Below are 25322 nucleotides of genomic sequence, written 5' to 3' on the forward strand. Positions count from 1 at the left end.
GACTCAACGCGGTTAGATCCTCCCCCTGCGAGGGCAAGAGGGAAAAATCTGACATCAGACATACAAAAAGGATAAAAAGAAACAGAAAAGGGGCTTTTTGACAAACCGATCCGATTCTCAAACGTGTGTAGAAACCCATCCAGCGCGCGGGATGTGTTTGTGGAGACGTGTTTTGGACATAGAATTGGATCTAGTTCCTGCACGTTTCCCTTTAATGACTGCGGCAGAGAGACAGGAAGCTGGTTTATTATGAATGTAGGTTAATATTACCAAGAGGCAGACACATGGCAGGGATATATTTGGGACTGCTTTCATCAGCATACTTCTGTTAGGCGCCCTACTCCAAAACGATATTTTTAACGGCGCGTTGTTTTTCTTGCACTGAGATGTTTGGATGGTGACTTGTGTTTATATGGTTAACTGTTACTGCAGGATAGCCCAGTGTTGATGTGTTATCAGGTGCAATGCGGCATTTATTTCAGGTGACAGATGTCAGTGATGCTGTTGCAAACCTGAAAGCCAGTAGGGGTTGAATTCGAATGAAAAAATACTGATTCCCAATTCTTCTTAACGATTACGGTTACGGGATTAATGATTCAGAATATGGTTGGAAATAAATGCTGGTCTTATTAGTCTTAAATGATGACATAATTTTAAATTTAACAGAACAACAACACATCAAAAAACAGTTTACCACATTTTTTAAACGTTTTTACCTTTTAATGGACTTCTTTCAGAGTTAAGAGATTTGAACCCCCCACCACCCCCGTTTTCATGTTACTAAATAAATAATGATTCGCTGTCAAATGTGTAAGTTTTATTCAATAAAGTGTGTTTGATTCATTATAAAGAGTCAGTCATTTGGTTAATTTGACAGGGAACGTTGAATCTGTGTGAATCACTATAAAGAGCCGACTCATTAGAGTCATTGGTTCGAAAACCGGACTACTCTGGTGGCGCTGTACACGTTTTTAATTCATTAAAAACAACCGACTCAAAAGAGTCATTTGTCCGGGATTCGGGACTAAACTGGCGCTTTAGATTTAATAGCGATGCTGCACTGCTGATAAATAAATAAATAGAACATAAGTAGTTTTCGGTTCCACTCAGCTGTCCTGGTGACGCGTCCCCAGTTGACCGTTGGGATTAAAAGACTGTAAAGCAAGAATCGCTTGTTTCTTCAGCTGTCCTGGTGACGCGTCCCTAATTCAAATCACAGCAGTCTCAGAATTCTTAACGCTGATTATCTCTCGCGCGTATGGAGCCCTATTTATCTGTTGTTGCTCCAGTTAAACCATAAACCAAAACAGTTTAGAATTTTGTGTCAGATCGTGCTCGCATGCACATGTTAGTGTATCCATTAGGCTACCCACGTTATTAGATATGTGTCAAAACATATATGATTCAGACACCGACCTTTAAAACTAAACGTGATCTGCTTGTCAAAACACTGAAACACATGCTGGTAAAGGCTTTAGAAAGCTGTATTTGGATTGTGGATATTTAGGTCAGGTCGTTGACTTTTCCATGCGAGGCGTGCATGCGTCATTCGTCTGGCTGGCCTTAATTCTCAATTTACTGCTGATGATAAGAGCACAGGTTATTCTGACACACGCCTAAACAATAGCCGATGTCTGCAACAATCGGATATAACAAAAATGTTAACATTGCATCGTCTTTAGTAAAGGAAATAATTTAAACTCGGCGAGGTAATGTCTTTATGTTGATTGGCTCTGCAATGGATGTGAGAAAACGTGATGAATCACGATTCTTCATAAGCCTGAGACAGCTCACTTAGATTGTGTAACACTTATCGCAGTCAAAAAAGGCGTGTTGCTGTTATCCGATAAACAGGGATCAATCGCGCCCCCTGGTGTTACATCGCGCAGCTGCAGACGTTTTACACAAAGGCGTTGTTGAAGCATTTGGCTGCCACCCATTGGTAAAAAGTAGTCTTCATTTTTTCAGATAAAATAGAAATTCGATATATTTTGATTCCAAGTGAAATAAAGAATTCACGGGAAAGCAATATGCGACCCCTGTTATTTTGTTCACTTACACTATATGCATTAAAAAAAACAGGCGGTGTATAAAGTGATCTATTTTGGAAGGTGTAGAAGGACATGATATATTTTACTTTCAGTAACACAAGCATAAAGAGCCATATCCACTTCCAGTTTAGTTTATGAAGACGTGCCAGTATGGTGAAACCGAGAACACATTAGAACGATGTATGAGATTTATGTGGAAGCTATTTAAAACTCATGTCGTTTCAACTGACCTTTAATTTATAGACAGACAGACAGACAGATAGATGAACCACCAAGGGACTATGAAATGACTAATTCACAGAACAGGTGCAGTAAAAGGTTGCTGAGACTCTCCTTGCAGAATATGATGTCATGAGGGATGAGGTCATGAGTCAGAATGTTCAGGAACTCTGGGATCAGTGGATTGGGTCTATGTAGCAAAACAATTCTAAAACTCCTATGTCAAAGGGGAGTTTAAAACCATATAAGGTAAACAAAAGAAGGCTACAACAAGCAAATTATTTGCGTGTCTTCTATGGCAAAAAAAAAAAAAACCTTATTGGATTGAAGCTTTGGTTTGATGTCGCAACTTATAGAAAAGTCTTTAATGTGCCTACGGCGATTGAAGCTTTGGTTTGATGTCGCATCGACCACTGTGGTCCGCGTAAAGACAGATTAGTCCTATAATTCACGCAAAAAACACGATTCACAACATGCGTCTTTCACATGCATGCTAATTTCACGTACACACAAAAAAATTCACGTGCGATCTATATTCACAAAAAGCAATTCACATGCGCAAAATAAAATTATATATTCATAAAATACATTTACACAAATGCAAAACACAATTCGTAGATATACAACTGGGCACAAAAACCTTTGAATGTTTAAAATGTACGAGTGTCTGAAACAAATCGTCAGGAATCCAGAGACTAAAGTTTCTCTTCCCACGGGGTGTGAGGCCAATCAGATGCGACTTCCATTCAACCAATCGCTCATAAGCCACCGAGAGTGCATTCAAGGAGGCACAATTCTGCGCACCTTTTGCGCAATGGATCCTTTACATCAGAGCCCATAGACAGTAAATGGACACCCGACCCAATTGGGAACTCAACTGAGACAAGTGAAGCCCATTTTTAGCGATTTTTAGAACTTCCAATCTAAGCTTGATGACGTCAGCAACCTGTCTGACAGATGTAAATCTTCTAGTAGCTGTGCGTGCAAACTGCCATCGTTAATCACACAGAGGACGGCGAGCTTGAGCTGGGAGTTCTTTGGCGTGAGTGAGCAGAGTAAGTATTCTGATTAAATTATTTTGTATAGTATTTTAAAATGTAACGCCAGGGCTTCTATGGGCTTCTCTCTTGACGTCTCCCCGATTGCCTGCGAGCTTCTGATGCACTTCTCAGTGGCTTATATGATTGGTTGAATGGTAAAAGCTCGCATCTGATTGGGCTAAAGAGTACGACAAACCCACGTGGGAAGAGAGCTCAGGAAAGTCTCAAAAACACAGCTCACAAATCCGAGTTGGATTCGTAGTAAATGACGATTTTGTACATTCAGACACTCGCAGTTTTAAACATTCAAAGGTTTTTGTGCACAGTTGTATATCTACGAATTGTGTTTTGCAATTTGTGAAATGTATTTTATAATATATAATTTAGTATTTTGCGCATGTGAATTGCTTTTTGTGAATATATTTTTTTTTTTCACGCACGTGATTTTTTTTGTGTGTACGTGGATTAGGTTGCAGCAAGTGAAATTGTTTACGCATGTGTGAATCGGTTTTTTTGCGTGAATTAGATTTGAGATTAATCCTCCATAGCAGAGCTGTATGGGAACCCGCGGCCTCTTGGCAAGCTGCACGCATTCCAATCTGGCGACGCCGCCCTGATGCGCGCGCTAGAGTAAACACGGACAGAAACGAGAGAAACGCCGAGAGTCCCAGTGACACATTACATCTTTCGCATTCCCGCGAGCTGCGGGTCATCTCCTCAGCTCGGGCGGTGTGTCAGAGACGGGGAGTCCGGTTACCAGTGCTCGGGCTAAAATTAGGTTTGCTTTGGGGCTGACGCAAGAAAACTGTAGCAGCGGGAAAGAGGATCCATGGAAACGCGCCCTACACATTCATTGCTATTGATGACAGAGAGTATTTTTGGACAGTGTTGTCATCATTTGGTAACAACGAGGCCTAAGGCGTATTGTATAAAGGGAGGACGTTGAAAATGCACTTGTACAGCAGCGCGTTAACACACTACCCCGGCTCCTCTCGAAAAGTTTCCGTAACTCTCACCAGTGTCGCCAATAACGTAACAGCGACAAGTTCCAGCTCTTTGGAGGTGGTCGGAAACGCCGTTAACGGAAGCGCAACAGAAGCACACACGGAATATTTGTCCCGAGGGGAAAAGACTGACGCGAACATGCCTGCTTTTTCATGTTATGAAGCCACCTCGATGAGGCCGGTTTTCTACACTTCTACCGCGGAGATTATCATCACGCGACCGGATGGTGTGGAGAGATCTGTGCCCGTTCACATCGTGAAAGAGCCGCGCACAAACCGTAGACCTCCGGAGACGCATTACAACCGAGTTTCTTACGCAGTCAACGGAGATGATCATCACCACTCTGATTCTGTCTTAGATTTAGATTACAGAAGAGACGTTTTGGGAGACGACAACGATGAGATAAGTGAGAAAAATTCAATTCACTACGATGGTTTTTTTGATAATGACAGTTACAGAGTTTGTGAGAGGAGACTCAAGCCGTGTTTGCAAAGTGATGCCACACCCTCCAGAACTTTTGGAACTGTTCAAAACACCTCATCTGATTCATATGAAGGTCTTAAAGACCCAGAAAGGAATGAAAGTGTTGAAGATGATAATCCAGTGTTCGAGCTGCACATCCTTCAGGAGCCCACTGTGACACCCAACAAAAACGATGTTGATAACAAGGTTACCCGTTACCTGGCCGAAGTGGAGAAACAGAACAAATACCTCCACAACAGGCAGAAATACCGCTTTCACATCATCCCAGATGGGAACTGCCTGTACCGGGCCGTTTCCAAGGCAGCTTATGGAGACCAGTCAATGCACAAGGAGCTGAGAGAGCAAACCATGCACCACATCGCCGACCACCTGGAGGAGTTCAACCCCATAATTGAAGGCGACATTGGGGAGTTTCTGATCAATGCGGCACAGGACGGTGGATGGGCTGGCTATCCGGAGCTGTTGGCCATGAGTCAGATGCTGAATGTGAATATCTACTTGACCACTGGGGGAAGTGTAGAAAGCCCAACGGTATCAACCATGGTGCACTACCTGGGTGAAGAGGACTTGTCTAAACCGACTATATGGTTGAGCTGGCTCAGTAACGGTCATTATGATGTGCTGCTGGACAGCAGCCAGCCCAACCCGGAGTATGATGACTGGTGTCGTCACACCCAAGTACAACGTAAAAGGGACGAGGAGTTGGCCAAGTCCATGGCAGCATCCCTTTCCAAAATGTACATTGAGCAGAACGGCTTGCACTGAAACCGACAGACTCTGTACCTGGGAATACTGTAACTCATTCTAATGTTTCCAAATGGATTGCACTTTGATTCCTCAAGCGATTAAATATTGCCTTAATTTATTACATTTCTATCCTTGTGTGTCTTCATTTTTTCCATAAATGTGTTGAAGTGCCATGCACAAGATGATGTGGTGCGATATGTAAAATAAATAAGGAGTGTCTTGTATGATAATATTTTTCCTGTATATAGTTTTGTAATCTGTTGTGCAGAACTTTTCATCCACCTGAATGGAATGTCGCACTAATACAAACATTTCCAGCAGTTCTTGTTGATTTATGTGTGAATGTGTTTTCTTTTTCTTTTTTAAGTCCATAATTGCACTGTTGTGTTATATACTAAATTGATGGTTCTTTCATGTTCAAGTGCCTGAAATCTATTTTGCAAATATGTATTTTTGAATAAATTCTTTTGAAGCAGTTTTTAGTTTTGGATAGGTTTTACCCCAACTCTAGTCATACAGGTTTAGGACAACAATATTTAGTTTAAAATTAAAGTACTAAAATAACTCAAACTTAATGAAAAGGACAAAAACTTGGACTCGGACTTGGACTGCAATTATGAATGAATTGGGACATACTCCGGACTCAACTTCGACAAGGTGGACTCGGACCCAACACTATGTATGACTTTAATTCTTCTGTGGAAACACAAAATAAGATATTTGGAAGAACATTTCTGTCTATAGGCTACTAGGGGATCTTAACTCTGGCCCTGGCCACTGTCCTGCAGTGTTTAGCACCAAGACTAATATACACAGCTGCCTGTAGCTTTCTAGTGATCCTGAAGACCTGGATGAGCTTGTTAAGGTGTGTTCATTAGGGTTGGAATTGAACTCTGTAGGATCTTGCGGGCTAGAGTTGAGAACCCCTTGTCTATACAATGAAAGTGGGGATCCAGTGTTGTTTTGGACCTCTTTGACCATAATATGTGGATCAAAACAACACATTATTCAAAATATCTTTTTTTTTTATTATTAACCTTAATGACATCATAATAATATGAACACCCAGTCCCATCCCAATGTATACTGGAAGGTTGGACATCTGTAAAAGACTTTATTCCTGTAAAAATTTCTTTATTCCCAGAACACGGCTTTTACATAAATGTTAACCTTTACAGACACTGCCCCTAGATTGTGGAAAAAAATGACATACGTGTAGGTATGAGAGGAGAAAGTGATCTCATGTCAGTCTTACTATTGAGCATACAGTATGTTCTCATAGACTACTCTGAAGACTGACCTCATTGTGGTTATCTCTATTTAAAGTGGCTCCTCTCAGGGGGAGGTGGGGGTCTTCAAAGTTCTTTCCTTGAATAAGAGGATCACTCTTTACTGTTGTATATGGGACAAACAAAGAGGCACTATTATAAAATTGAGTTCACATATAATGTTGCCTCATGTGGCCTGCACTTCATAAAATAACTGCTCAAGCCCAAATATTACCGCAAAGTACAGTAACTCTTTAGTACATTTATTTATTTTGCTACATAGTTCCAGGAGGTTTATTTAGAACAAGATGACCTCTGTGTTTTGTGGTATGTGCAATAATCTGTAAATATCTAACCATGTTCTTTTATTTCTAGACTCCTTTTTTTAATTAATAGGAAATTGTAAGCGGGCAGCTGCACTATTGATCCAAAAGGGCAAAGTATTATTTATTTTAAGAGTTTCACCTGTTTTCCTTCTTTTTAATTCTTGCTTTTTCTTACTTTTTTTTCAGGGGTATTACCAGTTAGTAAACTACTAACTATTTCTCAGTTTTAATTTTAGTTCAGTTTTTTTATTCGTTTTTTAAATACAATTTTTTTTCCTTTCAATTTTGTTAATAGTAACAAAATATTGTATTTTAGTAACGAAAAATATTTTTAATGGTTTTAGTTTCAGTCAAATATTATAACCCTGTTGTCCACTTAAGAGTGTTGATTTAAATTTAAAACTACAAAAAGACTGCATAAGGCGCGAGGACAGATTTTACCCATGAAAGAATCGCATATTCCCCTTCCCTAATTTCTGAGATATTATCTATAGCTATTCAGATTTTGTGCTAGTTTCTGTGTCGGACACTAGATGGCAGTATAAACCAGGGCGCTCTATGATAGAGTAGAGCCTCAGAAATCATGCAGCTTTTTATGCAGACCATAGTGCATCGTTCGACACATGACAGTGTGTATATGTGAGATGGAGCGTGTTTCACTCTAAAAACTGCTGGGTTGAAAACAACCCAATTTGGGGTTGTTTTGGCAACCGGGACTGTATTTAGAAAATAACCAACCCAACACTTAATTATTTAAACCCAACCAGTTGGGTTAGTATGTTTAACCCAGCATGCTGGGTTGCTTTTTTTACGGTTTAAAATTACTACTTTGCAGGGTTTTAAAAACCAGAACGGGTGTTTTTTATCACTGTTTTTCAGAAGGAAACCGACTTTATTTAGAAAATAATCGATTTTTGCATGTAATGCTTGATTTGTGAGCTCAGCGCCGCTTTGCAGCCGTTACCGGAGAATCCTGTACCTCTCCCGCTCTTAAAGCGCCTCCTGCTGGCAGAAAATGAACTTGCGGAGTGCCGCCACTAATTGAGTGTAAGGCTGTGGGAACATTGCTAGGCTAAAATGAACCCAAATTGAGCTAGGCATTAAACCTACAAATTTTGTTCTTTTTAAAAATCACTTTTACACAATTAATAACTATCAAAAGGTATTTATTAAAAACAAGAGAAAAGTCAAAAAGTAACATGCATGTAAGAAGAAATGCAGAAAAGTATGGCATTAACAGCTACAGAGTTCATAAATAAAGCATTGAACATTTGTTGACTATAAAACTTTTAAGATCAAATTGGACTTTGTTAAATTTTATATATTGTATAAAAATATACGAACACACTATTATACAATAAATGTACAATTAGTTAAGTTCTTTACCAACTATTCTAGCATGACAGTACACAAATAAACCACAACATTAACACTGATATTATAACATTTAACAGACGCATGTGTGTGTGAAAGAATGTGAGCATGTGTATGAATGACAGAGTGTAAACTCTTTTACTAAACAACACAGATCAAGCATTTAACATTGTTTTTTACAAATTATACACTTACAGTTTGTTTCATAGTCCATGAATACAGATCATGCATCACCGTCAACTTTTATGATCTCTTTAGCATAACTGATGTAGTCACGAAGAAGCCCCATCAGCACATGTGACATCTTCTACATCATCCAGGGCAGCGTCCTCATTTAAAAACACTGCTGCATCAGTTTAGAAGAAAGGACATTCCCTTCTTTGAACAGCATTCATCCCAGTCACCGCCTGTTCTTCATCAGTGGCCTAAAAAGAGAAAAACATTTGAAAAAAGAAAACATTTAATTAAACTATCCATTTTCAGATAGAGGTGTATTCACATCAGTAAAGATAGGTATATAGTCGGTTTTATAATTTCAACACTTTGTGTGGTTGTTTAATGTCTCTGTCTACCACAGCACTCTAGAATGCTATAATGGCAGCACTAGTGTGAGGGGATGTGATATTGTTTGAACAAATATATTGCTTTCAGAAAGCTACTTCTTTACTGAAACATTAAAACAGACATGACATTTCACATACCTCACAAATGTTCATGTACGTGGAGGGCTGCTCAGGGTTAGTCCACCAAAAAATGAAAATGGTCATAATTTACTCTCCCCATGTTGTTCCAGACCCATACAAACTCTGCTAATTTTTGGAACACAAATAAATATATTTAATATTCTCTTAATTTTTGTCCTCCATTAGTCTGGGAGACCAATATTTTCTTTTGAGCATACGTGTTTGCTATCATATAATTTAAGATTTATTCATATATAGATATCGGAATGGATTATTTCTACGATAACTGTATTTATGAGGCTTGAAAATACAGATTATCTAGACTCTCAATGGATTAACAAAAATTTGAGAAAATTCAAAATATATTCATTTGTGTTCTAAAGACAGACAAAAATCTTTTAGGTTTGGAATGACATGAGGGCAAGTAAATGATTTTTTGTGTGAACTATTCCTTTAAGAAAGGAAGACCAAGAATGATGACTCTCCAAATCAGACAACTCCAAAGTTGGTTTGAGTTCTGCAATGAAAAACACAGACATCAATGGTTTTAATGAAATTAGCTCGTAATCATACTGCTGTTGCATCAAAATGTGAAGTAAACAGGCAGGAGACAACACAAACATTAATTTTGCTAAAAATAACTTACATAAATCTCAAAAGAATGATGCTCTCCTATGTCTCTGGCTTTCAACATCTACAAAAACAAACATTATTTTAGTCTAAGTAAAAAAAAAAGATAACTTGATAGAATTCTGAAGTTTACTCGCCTTAAACCCGTCTCTCCCTCTCTTCAGAAGAAGCTGAGAACACCGCCTCCTCCTCACACAGTCTGTGACTCCTCACAAGAGCAGGTGTCTTTAACTCTCAGTGCGGGGACAATGAAGACACGAGCTCAACAAGTCTGAAATATTACATGTAAAACATACTTTTAACAATTACCACTTCAACAGCCTCAAAATAATCATGGAAGTCTTTATTACATAACGCGGTTTCCTTTAGGAAACTAACGTACATTCAGTTTAACCGCGAAAAATAAGATAAATTAACATGAGTTTAACCGTAACCCATAACCGTCTATTAACACCTCAAAAAGTGCAGATACTGTAAAATATTATGTAAATATGACATACGACACTCACGGACGTTATATTAAAAGAACCTCTTCCGTTTGGTAACGTTAAAGGAGGCCGTTAAGACCTCCGTTTCTGAGGCGAAAACCGCGTCCGCGTATGTTTCTATATAACGTTAAGCTCCTTTGTTTCCGCCTTTCATAAAACCTTCCGCCTTTCATACAACCGGGTAAACAATAAAAGATAACTTTACATTTTGAATATTTAACGTTACTTACCATAGTCTTTCACTCGCTTCTCGCTTCTATCACGCTGAGAAAATGGCGGCTTCTTGCACTGGAGACCGTACGATTTTAACGTGACGTGCGTGCTCTCCTTCACGTCCGCGTTCACAACCCAGCGCCGCTGGGTTATGATCAAGACCAGCGGTCTCAACCCAGTTGGGTTAAACACCCCAATGTCCTACCTAGCGGTCTCAACCAATCAATAGCTATTAAAAAGTCCAACTAATCAAACCACTATATTCTATGACACATGACAATGTGTATATGTGAGATGGAGCGTGTTTTCATCATACGGTAGTGTATAGCTATTAGTCAGTCCAACTAATCAAACCACTATTTTCAATAGTTTTTATGTCGTTTGGGAGTCTAATAAACATTAACAAGCTAAACAGTTGGTCAGTTTGTGCATTCTGCATCTATACCGCAAAAGGTCAAACACTAATGACATTTTTTCAGTTACTTCTATGGTTATTGTTCATATAATATACGATCATAATAGCTTATTGATTATGTTGATGAAACCAGATTGTTTTAAATGTGTGACAAAATATGCAAAAATAAGATTACACCGCAAAATCTCTTACAGAACAAGCTGCTTTAAATTGAAATGACGTAATTCTGCAGTCATGTGGACTTTAAGTTCCTTTCTTATTTATTTATTTATTTACTTTTTTGGGCTGAAACCCCCTTCGCTTTCTCTCTCACCCTCGCTCTCTCTCTCCTCTCTCTTGAAGGAGTTTGTGTCCTTTGGTCATACATCCATAGCGCATATAGCTACCGACTCAGAGCTCCATGTGTTTTCAGCCAGACAGAAGCGGGAAATAAGCGAAAGTTTTGCGGATTTCTGACCAGGGTCGAGCAGACTGGAGAGGTGCAGAAGATGTCCGGACACCGGGTCCAGTTCGCGGATCTTCCTTCTACCAGCGAGCGGAAAGCCAGCCCGAAAATTAGCAGTAAGATTTCGGAGTTTCTGGTTCCTTCAGCTGTGCCTCAAACGCAAGTATGCTGCCTACCTAGACTGCATCACATACATGTTTAGAGTGTTTGCATGTTCGCTCAGCGCCTCCGATGCCCAACAATACTGTCTAGGTATAGGCAGCACACTTGGTTTTGACGCACAGCCTAAGAGTTTGAAGTTTAGAGGAGAGTGGGGTAAGATGTGCCACTTTTCACTTAAGTTGATCTCGAGGCAAAAAGAAATACGATATTATTAGTTGTAGAATGCTGTGTTATGAAATTAAAATATAAAGGCTAATAGAAATATGAATTATTTTTTAAAAAGAGGTAAAGTGGCAAAACTTGCCCCACACAAGGGGTAAACTGTGTCATGTCAGAGGAAACACTGGGGAATTATGTAAATGATTTACAATAAAAATATTAATATTCCAAAGTTCCTTTCCAAAGCCGTATTTTGCCACAGTTTTGTCACAATTTTTTTTTCATTTTCATAAATCAGCCAAGATACCCCTTATATAGTTAGAATATTTCAATATAGTGTTTGTTTTTTTGAATTATTTAGCAGAACCAGTGCCATAGCTTACCATGACACATTTGACACACTTTACCCCACCAACCACAAAAATGCTTCATTATTTAAAAAATTTATAATTTTTTTTTTTTTTTTTTTTTTTTTTTTTTGCAGTGTTTGGCTTGTTTGTAGTTTGCTAAATTAAGGGGGTGACACAACTTACCCACTGACAAATCTTACTCCACTGTTCCTTGCTGATTTTGATCTTTGCTGATGTATGCTTCCAGTGACAGCAGTGGCTTTCTGCTGAATGAAGCTTATCAGAAAACTTGAACAAGAACAGCTGTTTCATATGTCATCATGGTCTCATAACCTTTAAAACCCTGTGAACATTTAAGTGATTCTTGCTTATGTTGCTACATTTTCTGCTGTTGTAATTTCTGCTCTAATACGAGGCATTTGTCTATGACATTATAGCTGAGAGAAACAACCTTGCTATGTGTGCGTACATATGAAATGCTATTCTCAGTTAAATGTCATGGCTAAAGTAATACCAGTCAAACAAATGGGATTCCTTTTATAATTTGGAACCAATTCTAAAAGATCCCCAAAGAATCAAATAAAATCCTATTGGATAAACTCAAGTTCTATACCAAAATTATATGGTTAATTTCATAGAACTTTTCTCATATAGTTGGATCTTATTTGAGTATTAACAGATTCCTATTTGATCCCTTTAAATTGGTTCCAAATTATGATTTCATTAGCAATTCCTTTCATACCATTAAGATTTTGAGAACATTTCTTTTCAAACATTACTTTGAACATTTACTGGAAAGAACCATTACTGGAAAGAAATTGAGATTTAGACATCTAATTTATGATCTTGTGTGTAAAAACGTCAGGAACCGAGGGCATTTCATAAATTCAAACTATCCCTTAGTGACCTAAAGAATCTTGGAAGAACTCTTCCACTGGGCTCTGTCTGTTATTTGCTTCATGGTTATTTCTAATCAGAACATATGAAATGATTTTGAATGGCTTTGATGAGTCCTGCACACTACAATTCAGTGCCTCCTGGACTTGCAGACTTGACGAGAGAGTGGAGATAGAGGAGAAAGACATAAAAAGAGCAATGTAACAGCCCGAGAGCTGTAATATTAAAAAGTTCTCTCTTTCACTTTCTCTCTGGGTGCAAACCAGAGAAAAAAAATCCCCTAAACCCACCCATCTGAGAAGTAGCAGACTTTTCAAGACTACTGGAGGACTGCAAGCTCCGTTTAGTAAAATCCAAAGTGTTGTAAGAATTCAATGTTTGGATCGCCTCCACTGATACACAATCTTAAGGACAGGAAGTGTTTGTCAGGGCTGCAGCACTGCTCAGATAGAAGAGGAAGTGGGTTATTGAAGGTAGTGAGCCTTTAAGACGCTGAAGACAACCTAAGACTTAAGTTGTGTCTTAAATTATGTATTAAACACTGTGTACTCGACCAGTCTAGTATTAAAGGGATACTCCACCCCAAAATGAACATTTTGTCATTAATCATTTACCCCCATGTCGTTCCAAACCTGTAAAAGATCAGTTTGTCTTCGGAACACAATTTTGGATGAAAACCGGGAGGCTTGAGACTGTCCCATAGACTGCCAAGTAAGTAGCAGTGTCAAGGTCCATAAAAGGTATGAAAGTCGTCTTCAGAATACTACATCTGCCATCAGATGTGAAATCTGGGTCATATGAAGCGACGGGAACACTTTTTGTAAGCGAAGAAAACAAAAATAACAACTTTATTCAATAATTCCTTTGTCAACAGTCTCCTCTGTGTCTCTCCATATCACCGAATGCTGTGTATGCGTTTCCGTATCATCTGCGCCACAAGGATGCGCTGTTTCTGCATAGCTTCATATAACCCAGATTGCACGTCCAATGACATATTGATTCCCGAAACTAAACACAGTTCAATGATTTGGTGTTTCCCGGCTCCATTTTTTCAATGAACATTTGCAAACAGCATATGATAATAATACCAATAATCTGACATTAATTTGATCACAAATGATTTAATTAGCAGAAGTTGTCACTCCATCACTTGGTTAACCCCGACAAAGTTCCTGTATTTACAGGTAACAGCTTAGCTAGCTAGTTTCTCCAACAATGCATCTTACTACAATTGTTAAGCAGCGAATTACATTGTTGTTATGAAAAGCACCCCTGCACTATTATGACCTACCTACCTTCATTTTAGTGATGACAACATGTTCTTGGTCTTATTGTGAGCAATTGATTTGAGCATATCTTTTATTTTATTTTTTACATTTCGCTCATGTTTGCTTATGAATCAAAATGTTGGTTCAGTGTTCCGGTGAATGTGTGCCAGATTTCTCAAATTATTTAGTCCGCTTAAACCACCCCCCTAACAATCAACCTCAAGATCTCATTCAGATCCACCACCATCAAATAAATAACTAATGCATAGAACCAAGTCCCCACTCTACGTTTTTGTTTCACCTGAAAATACATCACAATACACACACACACACACACACACACACACACACACACAATATCTGTTGCTACTTCAGATTCATCTCAACTTTAAGTGTGAAAATTGTCTAACAAGTATAGTGCACTACCTCATATAACATTTATCAGTGAATAAACATATGATACAAGTGTGCGAAATGAGACAGACCTTTACTCTTTATATAAACTTACTGAGGTCAAACAGCACAAAACAAACTATTTTCGCCAGCAATACCATGTTTGGTTCAGTATACTAAAGCCAAAGTTTATAACTTTGAGGAGCAACTGCTGATTTTTGTTTTACAGCATTGCGTCTTACTCAGGTTTCTACTTGTCATGGCTGGTTATGCAGACTCAGAGAGTATTGCTTAATCTGGAAAATTTTGAGGATTTAGCTGTCTGTAAATGGGCTGGGATATCTAACACAAAATCGTCCTGAGTTTCACTCATTTTCTGAGAGTTGTTACATCTTGTTGCACAGATGAGAGGGTGTGAAATGGAGAGTATGTGAAATGTATTCACTGTTTTTACAATAATATAGCACTTTACCAAGTCTTGATGATTGGTTAAAGAAGATGCATCATTCAACTCATCAAAGACAGTTCACCATGCTTTTGACTTTTTCCAAATAGCTGCTAAATCTATTTTAAAGAGGCGGTTTGTGATTGGCTGATTGGTCGTGACAGATACGCTGGAGGGTTTGAGGATCCTGTTCATGTTAAGCTCTAATTGGATGCAGATGTCACGCATGGCCATATGATGCTCTCCCCAGCGAGGCTTTGAAGTGACTCTGGACTCGAAATACACGAGGACTGGGTTTAATTTTCTGGCTCATCAGTTAAACCTAATACACAGAGAGGGAGAGGTCTTAGAGGAATGCATGGCTGCATGTGTATGAAGCAGAGGAATGCAAGCTCAGGTACAGACACACATCCCTGGATGACAGGGCAGAAAATGCTGAATCTCCATGGTGACAGGGCAATTGACACACTTTGTGAGAGCCGACATAGTGGAGAACTGCCAGACCTGACAAATCCCTCTGAGTGGCATTAGCTCAGCACATGTTAGTGTGTGTGTGTGTGTGTGTGTGTGTGTGTGTGTGTGTGTGTGTGTGTGTGTGTGTGTGTGTGTGTGTGTGTGTATGTGTGTGCATTCGTTGCTATAGGCAATGCATGTCAAACACAAGTGCTGATCAGGACAGAATGAGGGATTGAGAGAAAAGGTAGAAAAAGAAACAGAAATATCAAGGGGAACAGGGATAATAAAGCAACATTCATAGAATAGCGCAGATGTCTGTAAAATTCTTCAAAGCTTGTAATATATAATATATATTTATATATGAGAATATATATATATATATATGAAAATATATATATATATATATATATATATATACATGCATGCATAAGAAATAAAAATTGAAAATTACATATATACAGTATATCAAACAACAGATAACAACACTAGATGAGCATGAGCTTTGAAAGAGCAACATCTGAGCAATAAAGTTGGGTTGTTAGTTGGATTACTGTAGGCATGACAGCAACTTAGAAAGTCCCAGACTTATACACAACTGTTGAACTGAATCTCCAGGGTGAAACTGTGGGAAGCCACCCATATTTAGATGCTGATGAAGCTACGGTACTGAACGGTATCAGATTTCTCCTAACGGAAGAGAGGAGAGAATTCCTAACCTACCGTCTCACTGTCTAAACACCCACCTTCAATCTCTTCTCATCCTCTCTATTTCTGTTCTCAAAGGACAGCTAATATATCACATAGAGTTCACTATGAAACTTTGGGTTGGGGGCGTTCAATAGTCCCATCGATCGCAGGTTAAAGAGTGCAGACAGCAGCTTTATTCATTTTAACAAGTCTTCTCACTTTATAGTTTTGCCCACACTGGGGACTTTGCACAGGTTGCTACAATATATTACAGATGGCAACCTAAGATGACACTTTCCACATCCCTCCTATACATATATTACAAGCAGGGGTTTCAGCTGGTGGTCTATGAAGGTAATTTATTTTATTATTTAATATTATTTTAGGTTTATTTTATAGTCAATTTATTGAAAGAAACAACCCCACATTTTCGTTTTTGTTTGATTCTGCCAGAATATTGTATTGAAGTGGGACCTAAAAAATAATTAAATAAAATCTTTTGAAGTAACACATGGGATAATGAAAATAGAAAAAAAAAAAAAAACATTTAAAAATCTAGACATGCAAAGGTATGAAAATTCTTGAATTCATATTGGTTTCATTTGAAAAGTATTATACCATTTTCAAGAAAAAACAGTTATAAAAAATAAAATAGTTAAAATTAAATAAAAATGTGTAATACATAGAATAAAGGAAAAGGGGGGAAAACGTAAAAATCAAGCTGAAAAACACATGTGCAAAGCTATAATGCTTGTATTCATACTGTTTATTTGGAATTTTTTATACAATTTTCAAGTCTCAATAAAGAAAAGGAAAAAATAGTATAAAAATATTTTAAAAGGTTTAACAAGTTGTGAAAATGCTTTGTTTATAATTGTTTTCATTTGAAACATTTATACAATTTTCAAGAAAAAAGTAATTATAAAAAAAGGTTTATAAATAAAATAAAATAAAATAAAATAAAATAAAATAAAATAAAAATAATTGTAAGTGGATCCCTGGAGTTGACTGACAGTCTGGTGCAGGGTATTGGGTTGGAAAGGTCTGACAGCCCTGCATTATAGGAAAAAGTGAAATAAAACAAATTTTTTATTAAGGTAAAATAAAATAAAACAAATAAACAATATGAGACAAATACTTTGATAGACAAAAGAGTAGAAAAGAGCCTGAAAATAAAGTGATAGTGGAATGTGTGTTTATATAAGTGTGTTGGAGGTGATAAACCCGTCTGAGAGTGGTGTCTGATTGTCTCATGCAGTGTGGGATCATGCCATGTTAGAAACACTTTCACAGCATGGGCACCAATATTATCCACTTATTCAGGGAGATAAGCCTCCAGTCTGTGTGTTTGGAGGACACTATGTTCTCTTTGAGAATGCAGACACTTGTTATGTCAATATCACCCCCAGCAGGGGATAAACCGACCCACAGACTGAATCTAACCTTTCACCTTTCACATATGACCTCCACTTAACACACGAAACCAGATCTCCAAAATAACAACCGCAAAATTTCTTACTGTTATTCACAATTATCTTGACTTTCTTTCTTCTGTAGAAAAAAATGAGATGTTTTGAAGAATGTTTATGCTGCTTATTTTCAAAAGTTACCACGGCTATCACAGAGGATAAAAAAAAATAAATAAATAAAAAAACATATTTTAATATATAAATAAATATATACATATATATTGAAAAAGATTTTATTTTTATATTTTTAGTTTTCATTTTAATTTGAGTTAAACTTTTAATAATTTAGCTTTTGGCATTTTTAGTAAAATATTTGGTATTATTATTATTTAATATTTCTATTTAGCATAGAATTATATTAATTTAATTTTTGCAGTTTAGTCCTTCAACTTAAACTTTGATTTCTGCTTTAAGTTAATGAAAATAATTTTTAATAGTTTTTATTTTTACTTAATTAAAAAAAAAAAAAAAAAAACACATGTGCAAGTGTATGTGACAGAATGAAGAATTTAAAATATAATACATGAGCCATATAGGCTACTTGTCTTTTATGTTTTTTTTCTTTTTTTTTTAATTTTGGAAGCTTGACTGCCCCTGGTCACCATATATTTTCATTGGATGAGAACAGCATGAACACTGTTCAAAATAATGTTGCATTCCACAGAAGAAAAAGTCATTTGGGTTTTGAGGGACATGACACTGAGTAATCATTTTATTTTTGGTTAAATGTTCCTTTAAGACAACAAGGGAAACAGACAGAAAGAGCCCAGAAAAGCTTCGGATAAGATACTTGCTGTTTTATATGTGAAGAACAGAAGGATTTCCTCTGTGTGAAATAATGGTATTTCCCCAGACAACACCAGCAGCTGTTTTTGTGCGGATTTACTGCTTTGCTTGCAAGAGCCCTTAAGTTCCCCCATCTAAAAAAAAAAAAAAAAAACACCAGCACAGCAGCCTTTACCTTGATGCAAATCTTGAGCATTGTCTCAGGATTTTAGGCAGTTAATTTCTGTTTCTCTCTACTTATTCCTCTGGTCAGGAAGGTATGAATCACACTTTAAAGAGGTCATTGGATGCAAAAATTCACTGTTGTTGTTTGAACATAAATGTATGTTGGAAGTGTGTGTAAACATCCATCCTATAATAATAAAACAAAATCCACCCAGTGTTTTTTTTTTATCCCTATTTTAAAATACCCTGCATATTAAAATACCAGGCTGTTCTGAGATTCCTGGCAGAATGATGTAGTTCTGCACAGGCCCCTCCCACAATAGTTGATTGACAAGGCCGTCTTACCTTAGACCCGCCCTGTGAGAGCTGTGAGCTGTCCGCCATTGTGTCGACTCCAGTGCAAGGGAAGACAAGAACGTCTCTAAATAAGTCAATGATCTTTTTAACCATTCTGAACCAAAAAAACAAAAAAAGAGTATAAGGTTCATCACGAAACCTTACAAACCGAATATGCAAAGGATTAACGTTACTTTCATTTTGAAGGGAAAGTGCTGATCCCCGATCTGCTTAAATGTATCTATGTTCACGCCAATCATTCATGATCGAGCTTCATCTACAGAAGAATTGAGTATAAGGGTTTTTTATGAATCTTTGCAAATTGCCTTTCCTAATATGTGCTAGTACGCAAGTTTCGCGGCTAAAGTAAACAGTACTGCTCATCACCCCTCAGAAGAGGAGGGCGTGGTCAGCAGAGCTTATTAGCATTTAAAGCAACATGGACAAGATTGGGTTGCTAAAAACAGAGCTCATTTTGACAGGGTAAAAAATATGTTTTTTACACTACCATTGAGAAATTTTAACCAACGTATGTTATAGACTTTTCATTAAGACCCTAAAGAATCATATCAACTTATATAAACTGGGCATCCAATTACCCCTTTAAGTGAATAGGTGAATGAGAGGCTTCTATTTCTCCCTCCTTTTTTGCTGACATGCCAAGACTGTTCTCACAGTGAGAAGTTTAGTTTAACTTCCCTGACCACAGAAATGTCCTTCCAATTCTACAGCATTAATGACAGACTAAACATTCTTATAAAACCGATGCTTGAGGGGAGTGTAAATAAGGACATGCTCTCTCACATACACACACACACACATACACACACACACACACACACACACACACACACACACACACACACACACACACACACACACACACACATTGAGACCCATGTGCTGAACAAATGCACAAATCAGTAGCCATGTTTCCATCCCCCTGTTTTTATGCACATTTTGGATTATCGCATAAACAATCGCTGGATGGAAATGCCAAGATGCGCATAAATTCTAAAAATGCGCATAAAAACTTATACGCACAACTGAGTAGGATAAACTTTTTATCCGACAAGAAAAAATGTGCATACACTACGATGGAAACACATTTACCGAATAAATTCCACCATGCGCATAGAAAAAATCATGTGACTTTGCGCTATGAGACCATGTTTTGATTGGTCATTCTGAAATGCCTGAGGAAAGTCTGTCATCAAACTTTGCGCTATGAGACTGGATAACTTGACTTACCAGCGAACTGATCTCCTTCACAGCATCTATATGTTGTTTTGGTCATTCTGAAATGCCTGAGGAAAGTCTGTCATCAAAGTATTTCTGTATAATTACTGCCTTACACCAAACAATACCCAAACAACACTAAAACAAATCAAAACATTTATTGTGTTACTTCTGCTCTCTCTGAAGCGCAAGTAATTTATTACATATGAAAATTATTATATTCAGTGGCTTCTCCTAGTTGTCCCCAAAAATAGGCATGCACCTCTCAATAGTTTATGTCTTAGAGATATTTAGTGGCAGTTTATCAGGAAGTGATGATTTTGTTAGCTTTGACTCATTGGATGGAAACGGTGCTATATTCGCAAATGTTTTATGCGATATTCCAGTTTTGCGCAAAAGTTAAATTTGCATCTTTGGATGGAAACATAGCTAATGTAGCTGCATGATTACAGTGCAAACTACACACACTGCCACAATGCTAGAGTGTTCTGGATGGTTGCCCTGGTGTTACTATGCAGTTGCTAAGAGTGTTAAGAGTGTTCTCTTTCAAGTATATGTTTCGGTGTCTCACTATGGGATACGCCACTTCCGCATATTCCTCAGAAGCCCAATTCCATTACACCAGCCCCAATTGGCTGGCAGACATGAAGTTGCGTCAGGGAGTGGCTCCTTCCTCTTGGTATAAAACGAGCAACGCAATGTCATTACAACATTCAAAAACCTCTTCTCGCTTCACACCAGAAGCCTACCCAACTCTGATAGCCATCGACTGGTCTCCATGCTGGTTGCTGGCTTATCATTCTGGTACTGTGTTTATAGTCGATCTGTTGGCCACCACGCCGCTTTCGCCTACCCCTCAATCGGCATTCCAGCTCATTGTTAGGGTCATTCAGTACCACAACTATGGCTGCAGCAACGCAGACTACCGTAGCTAGTGAGTGAGATCTGCAGCTTTGCTCATGCGGGAACAAGATGTCATGCAAAGACAGACACCAGGTCTGCTCTGCATGTCTTGGGCCGAAACATGCTCAAATGGCGGTCGATAGTCACAGATCCTGTGAGATCTGCACGCATTTCACCATGAAGAGCCTCCGTTGCAGGTTTGCATGCCAAGCTAGCTTGTCTGGCCATGATCCCCTCATGTCAGCTAGTCCCGCTCCGGTTTCGGCCCCTCAGGTACCCATTCCTGTAGAGCTGCCACACCACGGCAACTCTATCGTGGGGTGAACAACTGGATGTATGCGCCCCTCTGGCTGGTGTCCTCAACACGGACGAGGAGGATGAAGGTGCGTTTGAATTTGAAGAAGAGGGGCAATCGGATTTCCTTCTCTCTGAAGAGGAGGAAGATTTAGAGGATTCCCCTTTTCTCCCCCGTGCGCAACCGGCACAACCCCTCGTTGCGGAGGAATCCACGGAGAAGGCGGATGGGGCACAATCCTCTCTGCTTCTTAGTGTGGATCTGCATGACATGTCAAACACGCTGTGGAGAAAGTCAATATTCCGTGGCGACCGTAGTAGCTGAGACTGCAAATTCGCGCTATGAGGGGAAGAGGCAGCAGAGAGCTAAACGGGCATCGAGACAACTCCTTCCAATCTTTCCAGAGCTTCTGGAAGAGGTTTCTGTCATCTGGAAGGACAACCCTTTTACTAGTAAAATGCCCATGCAAGAGGGGTCTGTGTTCGACGTGGAGGGTATGGAGAAGGAGGGCCTTATTCGGATGCCCCCCATGGAGCCTTTAGTCGCAGTGCATCTGCATCCAAAGCGTATGGTGGCTGCAAACCCAACATTACCATCAAAAGCAGAATGCTTCCAGTCAAGCATGACGGAGTGTGCTTACAAAGCAGTCACTCTCTCAGTCCAGGCCATGAACACCATCTCTCTGCTCACCGCATACCAGGCGGAGCTACAAGACGAGGTGTCTGTCACGCCAAGTCAGACACAGTGGGAAGAAATCTATGTTGTCACACATCTCTGTCCAAGCGCTAAGTGTTCGCGCATGCGCAGTACAGACCACAAACCCGTTTTCGAATCGGCCATACGATGGCGCTGGAATGCTGCAAATAAACTATGGGTGAGAATGCACGCAGTCTTGTTGGGTGCTGAGAACAATACAGTACGGTTACAGACTGCAGTTTGCCACTTCTCCCCTGCAGTTCAAAGGAATAATTTATTCTCAGGTGCGGGAAGCATAAGTACATGTTCTTCAGGATGAAATTACCTCCCTGTTGAACAAAAAGGCAATAAGAGTGGTTCCACCCAAGGAAAGTCACAATGGGTTTTTACTTCCTAGTCCCGAAAAAAAAGGGACTCAGGCTCTCCGCCCCATATTAGATCTTTGCGTGCTGAACAAATTCCTAAGGAAGTACAAGTTCAGAATGCACACCCATTCTACACTTTTGAAACTGGTGCGCCCAGGTGATTGGTTTACATCAATCGATCTGAAGGATGCATATTTTCACATAAGAATATATCCACCCCACAGGACATTTCTGAGGTTTGCATTCCTTGGCGTGGCATATGAATATCTAGTCCTTCCCTTCGGCCTATCTCTCAGCCCAAGGGTATTTTGAAATGTACAGAAGCGGCCCTAGCTGCGCTCAGGGAGAAAGGCATTCGTCTCGCTACTTACATAGACGACTGGCTGGTGACAGCTCAATCAGAGCACAAAGCGAGAGATCACACAGCCATGCTCCTAGAACATCTTCAAAAACTGGGATTAAAATTAAACACCAAAAAGAGTGTTTTAGTTCCCAAACAGTCAATAACGTATCTGGGGTTGTTACTGGACTCAGTGACATTCAGAATGCAACTGTCTTCGGTTAGGGAATTAAAATTTACAAAATGCCTGGCCGAATTTCGGTTAGGGAATAATGTTTCTTTTCGCACATGCCTCAGACTATTACAAATTGATTTTGTGGAGCAATGCCAGTCTTTTATCCCTGAGAGCGACACACGTACAAGGCATCATGAACCGGGGTACAGATCTGTTGTCCAGGGGAAATCCCCTTTATGGAGAGTGTATGGAGAGTGGAAGCTGAACATGGAAGTGGTTGGTCAAATTTGGAGCATATTCAGCAGAGCAACAGTGGATCTGTTCGCGTCGCAGGACAATGGTCAATGCCTTCTGTTATTCTCTCTGAAGGATCAGAGCGCGCCTCTGGGAATAGACACACTGGCACGTGAGTGGCACGTGAGTTCCCAACGATTGCGTTGATATCTCCAGCCCTTCACAGAGTGAGGGAGGAGAGACTGAGAATGATACTGGTAGCTCCACGGTGGCCAGGGAAATTTTGGCTGGCGGAGATCTGCTGTCACAGCACCCTTTGGTATGCCGGTTTGTTAAGGGTGCCTTTGCCAGTCTCAAAACTGATCTCTCCGTCATGGGATCTGGTTATGGTTCTTGATGCGCTTTCTGTGACTCCATTTAGCCACTGGACTAAGCTGACCTGAAATTATTGTCGTTTAAGACAGCGCTGCTGCTAGCTTTGGCTTCAGCAAAGTGCGTAGGTGAAATTCACACACTTTATGTGAATTCAGCTTGTACGCAATTTATGCCAGGGGATGCAGGGTTGCTTTTGAAACCTAATCCTGCTTCTATGCCTAAGGTGGTCAATTCTATTGTTCCTTTCAAGTTAAGAGCCTTTAATTACATTTACATTCACGCATTTACATGGAGAGGACTAAAGGGTTCAGAAAGAGTGATCAACCACGCATTTACATGGAGAGGACTAAAGGGTTCAGAAAGAGTGATCAACTGTTTGTGTCTTGGGCGTAGCTGCGTATGGGGAAGCCGATTACTAAACAGCGTTTATCCCATTGGATAGTGGAGGCAATTTCTCTTGCATATTCCAGTAAGGGTCTTACGCCTCTGTCTGGTTTACATGCTCATTCAACGAGAGGAATTTCAACGACATGGGCCTTCTTTAAGGGGGTCACGTTACAAGATATCTGTGAAACGGCGAGTAGGTCCTCACCACACACATTTGCAAGGTTCTATAAACTGGATGTTACAGCTCAAACGTTTGCACATGCCGTTTTGAGTGTTGGATCTTAAGTTTTAACCAGCCCTATAATAGTTTCTTTGGTTGGTAGGAGACTTCGAGACAGGCTATCTGGCAATATGGGAGTTAAGATATCACATTGTGATATAAATTGCAAGAAATAAAGGATAATGAGGAGAAAAAGGCAAAATTGCAAAAAGTAAAGTTGATTTTGCAAGATATGAAGTCACAATGTGACATAAGGTTACCATTTCTAGATATGAAGTAGCAATTATGAGAAGAAAAACAAAGGCACAATTTGAAAATAAAGTTGCATTTACAAGATATAAAATGACATTGTGAAATATAAAAGTTGCAAATGCAAAATATAAATTCACATTAATATATACAAAGCCATAATTAGAAAATAGGCATATTGTGAAAAAAAAGTTGCAGTTATAGTTAAGATAAAGGTATAAAGTCAAATTGTGATATACAGTATATAGTCACAATCATGAGAAACAAAGTTGCAATTGTGAAATATAAATTCACATTGTTATATATGAAATCACAGTTATGAAATTGTAACATTATTATTATTATTATTATTACTATTATTATTATTAAAATGTATTTGAAAAGGGACCATGTACAATTTTAACATAAATGTTTCCATTTCATGCATTGTACCAAATTTAGCCAATGACTAGTTTTCATCCACAGTCCCTTGGCAGGTAATCATAATCACAGATAAACATAAGAACAAAACAACAAACACATACAATGCAATAATACTTATACACATCCCATTAGAGCCAAAAAAAGAACAGTAAAAATAAGTTACAGATTTGAGTTGATTTTAAATTAGATTTTAGTTTTAATTTAAACATGTCAATAGATGTGCACATACTTATGTCTTCTGGAGTGTTCCAGTGAATAATAGCTTTCGCTGAGAAAGATGATAACCCAAAGGCAGAATGTCAAAAAGGAACAACACAATCACTAGTAGTTGATGATCTTGTAGACCTTACAGAGACTGTAGAGCGAAAATGCACAAAATCACATTGAGATAAACGTTTTGATATTGTGAAATATATAGTGCAATTATAAGAAACAAAGTTGCAATTGCAAAATAAATACAC

The 25322-nt window shown here is 38.7% G+C and overlaps 2 protein-coding genes across 2 annotated transcripts in view; both read left to right on the forward strand.

Moving 5' to 3' along the window:
- Window positions 1-3863: 3863 nt before the first annotated feature.
- On the forward strand, window positions 3864-5668 carry LOC109049939 (OTU domain-containing protein 1-like). Its single transcript, XM_019067605.2, has one exon. It carries the CDS (start codon window positions 4259-4261, stop codon window positions 5561-5563), a length of 1305 nt encoding a protein of 434 aa, XP_018923150.1. The 5' UTR covers window positions 3864-4258; the 3' UTR covers window positions 5564-5668.
- A 5609-nt stretch (window positions 5669-11277) lies between these two features.
- LOC109052306 (sickle tail protein-like) overlaps window positions 11278-25322 on the forward strand; it is a 132872-nt gene continuing 118827 nt past the window's right edge. Inside the window, exon 1 of the mRNA XM_042714192.1 lies at window positions 11278-11503. Within this exon, the coding sequence (XP_042570126.1) occupies window positions 11431-11503 (73 nt within the window). The 5' untranslated portion in view covers window positions 11278-11430. The remainder of the gene's footprint in view (window positions 11504-25322) is intronic.

The sequence above is a fragment of the Cyprinus carpio genome, chromosome A24 (genome assembly GCF_018340385.1).
Source record: "Cyprinus carpio isolate SPL01 chromosome A24, ASM1834038v1, whole genome shotgun sequence".
In the NCBI taxonomy this organism is placed as follows: Eukaryota; Metazoa; Chordata; class Actinopteri; order Cypriniformes; family Cyprinidae; genus Cyprinus; species Cyprinus carpio.

Bases quoted from the DNA above. Each gene is read 5' to 3' on its own strand.
- LOC109049939 (XM_019067605.2), top strand. From the start codon at position 4,259: ATGCACTTGTACAGCAGCGCGTTAACACACTACCCCGGCTCCTCTCGA.